Source organism: Chiloscyllium plagiosum, unplaced genomic scaffold (genome assembly GCF_037043375.1).
Source record: "Chiloscyllium plagiosum isolate Xiang-an unplaced genomic scaffold, Cpla_swu_hap1 HiC_scaffold_29, whole genome shotgun sequence".
Classification (NCBI taxonomy): domain Eukaryota; kingdom Metazoa; phylum Chordata; class Chondrichthyes; order Orectolobiformes; family Hemiscylliidae; genus Chiloscyllium; species Chiloscyllium plagiosum.
Window position 1 is genome coordinate 42,054,157 of NW_028270167.1, and position 12,226 is coordinate 42,066,382.

Consider the following 12,226-nt stretch of genomic DNA (forward strand, 5'->3'; position numbering starts at 1 on the left):
ATACCAAAAACCTATTAACATGTTGCGGCTGTACAGGACATTGGTTAGGCCACTGTTGGAATATTGTGTGCAATTCTGGTCTCCTTCCTATTGGAAAGATGTTGTGAAACTTGAAAGGGTTCAGAAAAGATTTACAAGGATGTTGCCAGGGTTGGAGGATCTGAGCTTCAGGGAGAGGCCGAACAGACTGGGGCTGTTTTCCCTGGAGCGTCAGAGGCTGAGGGGTGACCTTATAGAGGTTTACAAATTTATGAGGGTCACGGATAGGATAAATAGGTAAAGTCTTTTCCCTGGGGTCGGGAAGTCCAGAACTAGATAGCATGGGTTTAGGGTGAGAGGGGAAAAATATAAAAGAAACCTATGGGGCAACTTTTTCACGCAGAGGGTGGTACATGTATGGAATGAGCTGCCAGGGGACGTGGTGGAGGCTGGTACAATTGCAACATTTAAGAGGCATTTGGATGGATATATGAATAGGAAGGGTTTGGAGGGATATGGGCCGGGTGCTGGCAGGTGGGACTAGATTGGGTTGGGATATCTGGTCGGCATGGACACGTTGGACCGAAAGGTCTGTTTCCATGCTGTACATCTCTAGGACTCTAAATTTAAATCTGATGATTTTGACAACATAGGATCAATCCTATTGTAAGAAATCGATATGTCATCATGGGTATAAAAGAAGGGGGCAGTTGGACAGTGCCCAAGAGCTAACTACCATCTGCCAGAGCTAAGAACCCTCAGCTCGAGAGAGAAAGAGAAAATTTGGCTCTCACAGTCATCTTTGTAATGGAAAAGGACCTAATAAATTCCTGACCGAAGAACGACAGAGGAGGCACAGAAAGTTCCAGAAGACATGTAACCTGGCTGTAATTTCAAGAGAGTAAATTCTATTTTTTTGTTATATGAGTGGGACTCATATTTACTGGGACAGCATACCATTAGAATCTAGTTTTATTCAGGAACAGTTCGTACTTAGAAGGAATTTATTCGATGTGTTAATAGTTTAGCTAATTTGTTCACTGTTAGAGTTAGATAAATAAATTGTTACTTGCTGATTTTAAAGTGAATGTCATGGGTTTATTTTATTTAACTATGCAAAGTTGCTAAAAGCAAGCTACACCACTTTTCACTCTCTTTTTACAGATTGTAGGGTGAAGTGCTCCTCTTTGGGTTTTTCAGATTTAGTTCTCAGAGGGTATCAACCTCTACTTTATAACACTTGTCACTTCAATAAACCGCTGTGTTCTCTGGCCAACATTCTGTCGTGGACCTGCTGTGGTGCTTCAGTGAGGCTCAATGCTAGCTGGAAGAACAGCACTCCTTTTTCCGTTTGGGGATCTTGCAGCCTTCAGGACTCAGTATCAAGTTCAATAATTTAAAGGTCTGAACACCTCCTTTTATGTCCTTTACTCACCCACACATTCCAGGCCCTGTCATAACATGGGCTGGTCTCAGTACAGCCAACCCAATTTCACCCACTTATGGTCCCCATTATCAGCTTTTCATTCTCCCTGGCATACTATCATTCATCCCTTTGCCTAACTTTCTTTCTGTCTTTGGGCTCCATCTCCATCTATCTGCTCATTCCTCCTCCTCCTCCTCCTCTCTAGCCATCCCTGTCCAAACAGTGTCTTTAGCATATATAGCACCTTTTCTTTCAGTTCCGATTCCACCAGACCTACTGACTTTCTCCAGCAATATCTGTTGTTGCTTCAGATCATCAGCATCACAGATTTTTGTTTTATTTACATCAGAGAATTCATGTTGGCAATTCCCCAAGGGACTGTTATTACTCCTGATGTCAATATGAGTGCTTGGATATATTTCAAAAGCACTATCTCAGTGAGAGAAGGCTGAGTTCATATTTTAATTGACAGTTTAAAGCAGCTATTGAATGATTAATTGTCTCTGATGGAGTTACAGAATAGCAGTTGGTTTTCACAACGCAGAGAGGTTTGAAAATCTTGAAAAGGCTTTAATGTAGGAATGTTTTATTTCTGGATCAAGAGTGCATGATGGGACCTACACAGTTATGCCACTAGTGAATACCACATGGGTGACATTGGAGATGGCACGAACGGACGAAAGGTAAAGTAAGCATTGGAAGAGGAAGCGAGGGATAGAAGGTTTAACAATGTCCAAAGTCTAAGAGAACTAACCATCTAAATTAAGAGACCATTCGGAGAATGGCAATGACCTTTGCATCCTCACTGTCCACTGGAGTAGTACCAGATGATTGGAGGGTGACAAATGTTATTTCCTTGTTCAGGAAAGGGAATAGGGATGATCCTGGGAATTACAGACCAGTCAGTCTTACGTCAGTGGTCAATTATTGGAGAGAATTCTGAGAGACAAGATTGTTTGGAAAAGCATAGTTTGATTAGGGATAGTCAGCATGGCTTTGTGAGGGGCAGGCCATGCCTCACAAGCCTTATTGAATTCTTTGAGGATGTGACGAAACACATTGAAGGTAGAGCAGTGGATGTGGCGTATATTCATCTTAGCAAGGTGTTTGGTAAGGTTTGCCATGGTAGACTCATTCAGAAAGTAAGGAGTAATGAGATACAGGGAAATTTGGCTGAGTGGATACAGAATTGACTATTTGTGGAAGCTTTAGAGAGGGTGCAGAAGAGATTTACCAGGATGTTGCCTGGATTGCAGCGCTTGTCTTATGAAGTAAGGTTGAGGGAGTTAGGGCTTTTCTTATTAGAACGAAGGAGGATGAGAGGTGACTTGATAGAGGTATACGAGATGATGAGAGGCACAGATACAATGGATAGCCAGAGACTTTTTCCCAGAGCAAATATGGCTATCACAAGGGGGCATAATTTTAAGGTGGTTGGAGGAAGGTTGAGGGGAAGATATCAGAGGTTGGTTCTTTACACAGAGAATGGTGGGTGTATGGAATGCACTACCAGCAGTTGTAGTAGAGTCAGATACATTAAGGACATTTAAGCGACGCTTCGATAGGCACATGGAGATAGCACAATGAAGGGTATGTTGGTTAGTCTGATTTTAGAGTATGATAAAAGGTCAGCATAACAGAGGACCAAAGAACCTGTACTGTGCAGAAAATCAAAAAAAGAAGGCACACTAGAATAATACCTAGCTTTTGGAGCGCCGAAAGTCACTGCTTCCAATTAAACCTGTTGGACTATAAGCTGGTGTTGTGTGAGTTTTAACTTTGTGCACCCAGTCCAACACCGGCATCTCCAAATCTAGAATAATACCTGGAATGGATAGGGGAGTTGGAAGGACTAGGCTTCCATCCCTGGAATTTAGTGGATCACATAATGACTTGCTTGAAACATCGAAGATCACAAGGAGCATGAACTCTTATGGGAGAATCTAGAACTATCAGGGGTCACCCCTTAAAGTAGACAGTCGTGAATCTTTGGAATGCTTTTCCTGAAAAGGCAGTGGAACCAGAATCCTTGAATAATTTTAAGGCAAAGCTGGATAGGCTCTTGTTAAGTAAGGGGTAGGCAGGAATGTGAACTTGAAGCTACAATCAGATCAGCTTCTACTTTCTTCTTTTCTGGCAGTGCCTCAGAGTTAAAGATGACTTGCTTCCATTCTGGTGGTGGTTCTGGCAGGGGTGTGGCTAGTGGTTCTGCGGTGGTTGTATAGTCCAAGCCTGGACTGGCAAACTCCGTCTCTCGGGGGAAGGTGGTGTTTGGGGTGGGTATCTGGGATACTCTGGATTCTATGCGCTCTTTCCGCTGTTTTTGCTTGGCCCCCATGTGCCCAAATCAGTGACACTCAAAGTGGTCGGTGCCTTTATGGATGCTTCTCCAGATTGTACTTTATAGTGCAAGTGATTCTTATGTGTTGGTGTGGACGATGGATTTGTTCAGAGAGCCTTCATGGTGTCCTTCTAAGTGTCCCCTCTGCCTTCCTAATGATCCCTTAACAGTGTAGAGCTCAGACTAGAGTCCTTGTTTAGAGTGTCCTGTGTCGGGCATGCAGGCAACGTGGCTGGGCCATCATAAGTGACCAGTCCCTCAATACTGGGGATATCGGTCAGAGAGAGGATGTCCACATTGGAATACCTATCCTGCCAGTGGATTTGCAAGATTTTGTGAAGGCAGCTCTGGTGATATCTCTCCAGGAAGGATCTTATCAAAGGGCTGAATAGTCTGTTCCTGATTCACTGTTCCTTCATTGTGACAATAAGGTTCAGAGGAGCACATCTGCCACAGACTATTTGGAAATTAAAATCAAAGTAAAGACAGAAAAAAAGGAAAAATGTTTTTAAAATACTCTCCTAATAAGGGAAACATGCTTGATCAGTAGGTTCTCATTCTAATTCAGAAAGGAGTATTGCTGGGTCTGATACTGAGGAATGAGCTGAGTTAAACCCACCAAGTGTCTTGTGATCACAGTATCTCAAGATTTAGATTCATAATGGAGAACATCAAATTAGAACCTCCACATTGGAAGACTGTTAATTCTAATGAAATGACAGGGGACATCTCTATGTTAAAATGGTACCAAAGACTGATAGGAAAAACAGTAACAGTACAAGGTGGAATCTTTAAGGAGAAGATCTTAGATACAAACTCAATAAATCCCAACAAAGGCAAAAATAAGAGAATAAATTACGAGGAAGATGGGGAGTATGATGCACAATAGGTGAATTCAACAAATGAGAAACAGGACAAATACGAGAAGCTGAAAGGGCATGTGAATGCAAAAATATGACTGGCAAGGAGTGAGAACATGAGAACAGACAGCAGTTAACATAAAGCCCTATACTCTCTGGAGTTAAGAAGAATAAGAGGAGATCTAATTGAGGTACATAGGATGCTAAAGGGATTGGCAAAGTAGATGTGGAGAGAATGTTTCCTCATGAGGGGCAATCTAAAACAAGAGGTCATGACTTTAGATAAAGTGTAGCTGATTTAAAACAAAGATAAATAGAAATTATTTCTCTCAAAAGGGTCATGAATCTGTGGAATTCTCAAACCAGAGTGCAGTGGATGCCGGGACATTGAGTAAATTTAAGGAGATAAACAGATTTTTAATTCGTAATGGGTTGAAGGGTTGTGGAGAGTGGGCAGAAAAATGGAAAGTTACCCTACTCATATCGCTAAGATGAGATCAGCAAAGATTGTATTAAATGGCAGGGTAGACTTGAGGGGCTGAATTACCTACTCCTGCTCCTAGCTCTTTTGTCCTTATGTGTGAGAATGCAAAAATCTGCGACCTGCTGCAAATAGTAAATGAGCAGCAAGGGGTGGGTCAGTCCTTTAGAGGACAAAGTCAAGGCAAAGTTTGAATAATTGCTCAGTACATTGCATTAGCATGTACTCAAGAACAGGATGCTGGTGAAATGTTGGTAGAAGCAGAGCAGGTAGAGTTCACAGAATTATCGAATGCCTACAGTATGCAAGAACGTCATCTGGCCCATTGAACCCACACTGAACCTCCAAAGAGCACCTCACCCAGACCAACCCACCCCTGGAACCCTGAATTTCACATGGCTAATCCACCTTGCCTGCACATCCCTGTAGGCAATTTTACACTATGGACACTTTTAGTATGTCCAGTCCACCTAATCTACACATCTTTGGAAGTTGGAAGGAAACCGAAGCACCCAGGAAAATCCATGCAGACAGTGGGAAAATGTGCAAACTCCGCACAGACAGCTGCCCAAGGATGGATTTGAAACCAGGTCCCTGGCAGTGTGAGGCAGCAGTGCTAACCGCTGAGCCACCTTGGTGGTGGAGTGAAAATTAAAAGGCAGGATTTATTGAAAGGCTCCTTTTGCTTAAGTGGATAAGTTGCCTCATCTGGAGAGCTTACATGACAGGTTACTAAAGGAAATAGGAGTGGAAACTGCATGATAGGTTTAGATAGTGGAGATAAACCTGTCTTAATCTTGCAATCTTCCCTAGATATCAGGAGGTGCCAGAAGATTTGGAGAATGAAAAATGAGGCACCCTTATTCTAAAAAGTATATTAGAATAACTCTCGTGATTACAGGTCTGCTAAAGCAGCTAAGATTTTAGAAATAATAGTTTGGGAAAAAACTGATACTTGGAGAGGTTTCATCACAGTCAGCACCTCAACCATGATTCCATCACCAGACCTGTGCTAACCTATTGGGCTTTCTTTTGGAATTGCTCCTCTTTCTCTGCCATTTGTGTGTGCAACTAGAGTAGATCTAAAGGCTAATTCACCTCTTCCTGTACCATTATCAGTGTCCCAAACATTCCTTCCCTGTGACACACCAATGGACTGCCTAACACCTGATATATTATAGTTGTTCTTCAGTGTTGTCTTTTCTGCAACATGCTGATCACAACTATAATCCTAATGTTGTTCACTCTCCACTTCAGTCTCCATTCCAAAACATCTTTGACTCCCGATATTCTCCCACTCTGGTAAAACAGGAGATTTTGAGACATTCTCTCAACTTTGTTCTGAGCATTCTGCAACCTAGAGCACTAACAGTATTAACTCCATATTGTAACCTTCTCACCTCTTTTATTAGCCTGAAAAAAAGATGATGATGTTGAGTTGGTTTTTCAGGAGTTTGAAGAGTTTCAACTTATTCCACTGTAAAAAGAAAAGTGATAAATGCTGCAAATTGTCAGCACGTCTGGTAAAATCTGTGGATACAGAGTGTCTGTGGATACTATTCCAGGTCTGTGACCCTTCATTAGAACAGAACTGAAAAGGTGAACTCTGTTTCTCTCACTACAGATGTTGCCAGACCTGCTGAGTATTTCTAATATTTTTGTTTTTACTTCAGATTTCCAGCATCTGCAGGTTTTATTGTATTTGGATCGTGCTACCAATGAGCCAGCAGGGATATAAAAGGTTGAATCGCCACTTCTGGACTCGAAGATTCTACTGCACAAAACTCACTGCTACTTAACAATCAGCAAAAACAGAAACCGGAAAGCCAACAAATTTGGTATTTACACAATCAATGTTATAGAGCACAGCACCCCATTCGCACAGTTAGATCATGGAAATCATGCTCGACAAATCTTGTGGAATTTTTTGAGGATATGACCAGTGGAGTGGACAAGGGGAAATTAGTGAAGGTTGCATATCTGGACTTTCAAAAGGCTTTTGACAAGGTCCCACAGAAGAGATTAGTATGGAAAATTAAAACTTATGGTATCAGAGGTAATGTATTGTGGTGGATAGATATTGAGTGGGGGAAACAGGGAGCAGAGTTGGAATAAACAAGTCCTTTTCAAAATGGCAGGCCGTGATGAGTGGGGTGCCCCAAGGTTCAGTGCTGGTATCTCAGCTGTTCACAATGTACATTAACAATTTGGACAAAGGAGTTGATTGCAATATCTCCAAATTTGTAGATGACACCAAACTGGATGGCAGTGTGTGCTGTGAGGAGGATGCTAAGAGGCTGCAGGGTGACTTGGACAGACTGGCTGAGTGGACAAATACTTGACAGATGCAATAAAATGTGGATAAGTGTGAGCTTATCCACTTTGGTCACAAAAACAGGAAGACAGATTATTATCTGAATGGTGGCAGTTTAGGAAAAGGAGAGACCTGGGTGTCATGGTGGAACAGTCTCTGAAGGTTGTCATGTAGGTGAAGCAGGTGGTAAAGAAAACTAACGACATGCTGGCCTTCATAGTGAGAGGATTTGAGTATAGGAGTAGGGATGTCTTGTGGCAGTTATACAGGGCATTGATGAGGCCACACATTGAATACTGTGTGCAATTTTGGTCTCCCAGTCTGAGGAAGGACATTCTTGCTATTGAGGGAGTCCAGTGATGATTCACCAGACTGATTCCTGCGATGGCAGGCCTGATATATGAAGAAAGTGTGTATCAACTGGACTTGTATGCACTGGAATTTAGAAGAATGAGGGGGGCTCTCATGGAAACATATAAAATCCTGGACAGGCTAGATGCAGGAACAATGTTCTCAATGGTGGGGAACTCCAGAACTGGGGTCACAGTCTAAGAATAAGGGGTAAGCCATTCAGAGCTGAGATGAGGAAGAGTTGTGAATGCTGTGGAATTCTCTGCCACAGAAAGCTGTTGGGGCCAGTTCATTTGATATATTCAAGAGGGAGCTGGACATGGCCTTTGCAACTAAAGGGACCAAGGGAAATGGAAGGATATCAGAAAATGGGATACTGAGATTGCATGATCACATTGAATGGGGGTGCTGGCTCAAAGGGCTGAATGGTCTACTCCTGCAGCTATTTTCCATGTTTTCTATGTTTTTCATCACTCCAAAAGAACCATAGCAGCCCCAGTTGTACTACAGCACCTCAGCAGGTTTCAAAAAGATATAAAAGCGCTCAAACATACGCACCTGAATGAAGTCTGGGAATTGTTTTTTACAGGAAGGGCAGGTGAAACAGCCATTAGTAACATGAATTGTGACATGTTCCCTGAGTAGGTCAAGTCTATCAAAAGATTCAGTGCAGAAAATGCAGGAATATGTTTTCTGATCCGAGTGGAATTTCATGTGCGAATCAAGTGCCGAACTGTTTATGAAGCCTTTGTTACAGATGTCACAGGTAAGTGGATAGTTGCCTTCCCTCCCATGGAAATGCAGGTGCTGATCCAACTTTTCCTTCTCCCGAAAAGCTTTCCCACAATGTAGGCATTTGAATGGTCGAAATGTTTTACGTATAAAGAGATGATGAAGTGCAGCATTCTGAAGAGAAAAGAAAGAATATTTAAATGTATACATGTGCCTTTCAAATGAACATTGATCATCTGCCATCATGTACTGCTATCCTACAAGGTACAATAGCTAACCCATTGGACTGAGGTCTCGATGAATGACTTCACATCAGATGATTGATGAGGACAGTGATAAACAGTGACAGATTCAGCTATGGATCTTCCTTTTTACCTGGACATCTCAGTCATTTTGTTCCACTGAAGCACAATAAAATTCAAGATCACTTATTTGCCTCTATCTACAATTAGAATGATAGAAATAGAACCTCTGACAATTTCAATCCAAGCCAGGAGTCAATAATAGAGGAGGCTGTGCAGACAGTGAGAACAGCAATAGATTGAGGCTCTGGTCACACAAATGTCACAAAACAAACAACAATTCACACCCAGAACAGATATTATTTCCATTCAAACATCATCCACAATCCATGGTGCCATGGGAGCTTCACTGGTGATAGGCTCAGAAGGCTGCTGAGGGAACTCTCAAATGAGGGTTAATAACCTGAGTTGCTATACCATCCTGCCCTCAACAAACTAACCATTCCAGGCATTCTGACAGGCTGAGGCACATCCCTTTTGAATGGCCTGGTGTTGAAATCGGTTTAATGTATAATGCTCCTGTAAAGTGTCTATGAATGTTTTATTATGTTAACATCACTATGGAAGCAGTGATTGAAAAGATTAGAAATTCTAACTGGGACAGAATATGAATAATTTCTAATGTTTAATGAACTCAACCTGTTGCCATATAACTTCATAGAATGAATGGTGTTGAGGAATAACCTGAACCGTCAGTGTAAGTGTTCTTCAATGAATAAATTCTGTTGATTCAGAGTGAATTGATGGACATGGGCTACACTAATTGGGAAGAGAATAAGAACAGACCAACAATTAATTCTGAATCAATGGAAATCATTTACTCAAGGACACGCATGAGGTCCACCCCTATTTTTAGATAACTCAAGAAATAGAAAATAATAACTACTGCACATTATATATGGCTAAATACTACAGTACAGATTTATTCACATACAACAAGACGTAAGGCAGTATGTATCAGGAGAATACAGTGCAGATGGAGGAGGAAAGATAATAGCTAGAGTGTACAATAATGAGACATTAACGACATACAAAGCTCCTGGTTTTAAAGCCTGAGAATAGCTCTTTGAGTGTCTCAGCAAGGTACTGAGAAGTCACATCCTCTGACAGATTTTCATACACTTGTTCCTCATGTTTTTCCACTCTTCTTTGGATAGAGTTAATGGTGAATAGAAAGCCTAGTATAGAGATACCACATCTGAATCCCTGAATACAAGGATGTTTTTCTTTGAAGTTTAAGCACTTTCTTTCAAGGTGGTGACAGCAATTGGTATACACTGGACTAAACAGCACAACAACAATGGTAAGTCCCCCTTCAGTAGTGAATTCACCCTAAACCCTGAATTGCAATTTATCTCTATTTATCTCCAGCAGTTCATCCTCTGCAATTGGGTCACATTAGAATTTATATCTCCATGTATGGGGCTGAATACGTTATCATGATTAAATCTGTTGGCCTAGTCATGATAGAAATCCTTACCTTGTTGTTTATTGTTTCACCATGTCTATGCCTTCCATTACAAATCTATTACTATAAATGAGTGGACTACATTTTAATCTTAGCATCTTCAGAAATCACATAAAACTGAAGGCAGAAGGACAAAGGGGTGCAAACATTAGTCCTGCTGTGCAGAACTGCAAGGAGAAACCCTCCTCTTTGAAGTTTGAGTTATGAATATCAGCTCTCTTGACATCTTCACTGTTACTATATTATAACTGTTTATTCAAAAGTCAGTGCTGATCCACCAGAAGTCTTCTCCCATTAAATCTTGGGAAGTCAAAAGCCATCATCTTGAATCCCACTTGAAATTCCTTTACTTTGCTCTGGAAACTCCGAAGAGGAATCAGAGTGTTTGCAATCCTTCTGCCATACTTAGCTTTTCAAACACATAAAAGACCATACAAATAGAACATGAATAGGCCCCTCAAACTTGATCTGTCATTCAATAGGATCATGGCTAATTTAACACTCCTCATGGATGCTTTCCTGCCCTTTCCCCATAGATTCTTGATCAGGGATCAAGAGTTATCTCAGGTCCCCATCTCGCTGTGCCAAGGAATTCCAAAGATTCACAATCCTCTGAGTAGAAATTTCTGCTCATCTCAATGTGAAATTGGTATGCCTTAATTCTGAGATTCTCCCATGAGAGAAAATCCTGTCAACATTTACCAGTCAAGCCTCTTAAATATCATTCACATTTCAATAAGATCACCTCTCATTCTTCTAAATTCAATGAGTAGAGTTTAAATCTGGTTAACCTTTGTTTATAAAATAATCCGCCCATTCTGGGAATAATCCCCCCATTCTGGGGATCATTCTGGAGGTAATCCGCCCATTCTGGGAATAATCCCCCCATTCTGGGGATCATTCTGGAGATAATCCGCCCATTCTGGGAATAATCCCCCCATTCTGGGGATCATTCTGGAGATAATCCGCCCATTCTGGGAATAATCCCCCCATTCTGGGGATCATTCTGGAGATAATCCCCCCATAATGGGGATAATCCCTCCATTCTGGAGATCATTCAAACTGAACCTTTTCTAAATTGCCTCCAAAAAAATATCTATTTTAAATAAGGGCACCAAAACGACTTATAGTACTCTAGATGTGGTCTGACAAATTGCAATTAGACTTCCCTACTTTTATACTCCAACCCCCTTGAAATAAGGGCCAACATTCCATTAGCCTTCCTCATTACCTGCTGCACCTGTGTGCTGGCCTTTTATGTTTCATGTACAAGTCTCTTTGTGTTGCAGCTTTCTGCAGTTTTACCCCCTTTAAAAAAAACTCTTCATTTGTTCTCCCTTCCAAATTTAACAACTTCACATTTTTCCACATGATATTTTATTCGCCAATGTTTTACCCACTTAGTTAACCTATCAATATCTCTCTGTAAATTGCTTGTATTCCTCTCTTAACCTCCTTTTCCACCTATTTTTGTGCTGTAAATGCACTCCTTTGGAATGACCATTTACTTCAACCTACCATGATTTCAACTGACTCCACCCGTGCATCAGAGAGTCTGCTGCTGAAATCATAAGGGGAAAAGACCTTGGCTATTCACCTTTTCCATGCCCCTTGTGATTTTATAAACTTCTGTAAGGTCACTCCTCAGCATCCAATGCTCCAGGGAAAACAGTCCCAGCCTATTCAGCCTCTCCCTGTATCTCAAACCCTCCAACCCTGGCAACATCTTTGTAAATCTTTTCTGAACCCTTTTAAGTTTCACTATATCTTTCCGATAGAAGGGAGACTAGAATTGAAAGTAGCATTCCAAAAGTGGCCTAACCAATGTTCAGCCACAGCAAGACCTCCCAACTTCCACACCAATAAACCTAAGCATACCAATCACCTTATTTACTATCTGTCAACTCGGGACTCCACTTTCAAGGAACTATGAAACTACACTTCAAAGTCTCTTTGTTTAGTGACAGTCCCA

The 12,226-nt window shown here is 41.4% G+C and overlaps 1 protein-coding gene across 12 annotated transcripts in view; it reads right to left on the reverse strand.

Annotated features, from left to right (window-relative positions):
• Positions 1–12,226, reverse strand: part of prdm10 (PR domain containing 10) — a 241,471-nt gene that overhangs the window by 67,403 nt on the left and 161,842 nt on the right. For 11 of the 12 annotated variants that reach the window (XM_087976537.1, XM_087976536.1, XM_043676954.2 and 8 more), the window contains one exon: positions 8,311–8,658. The exons of the other annotated variant lie outside the window; for it this stretch is intronic. In XM_087976537.1, the coding sequence (XP_087832663.1) occupies positions 8,311–8,658 (348 nt within the window). The remainder of the gene's footprint in view (positions 1–8,310; positions 8,659–12,226) is intronic. 12 annotated transcript variants of the gene reach the window in all.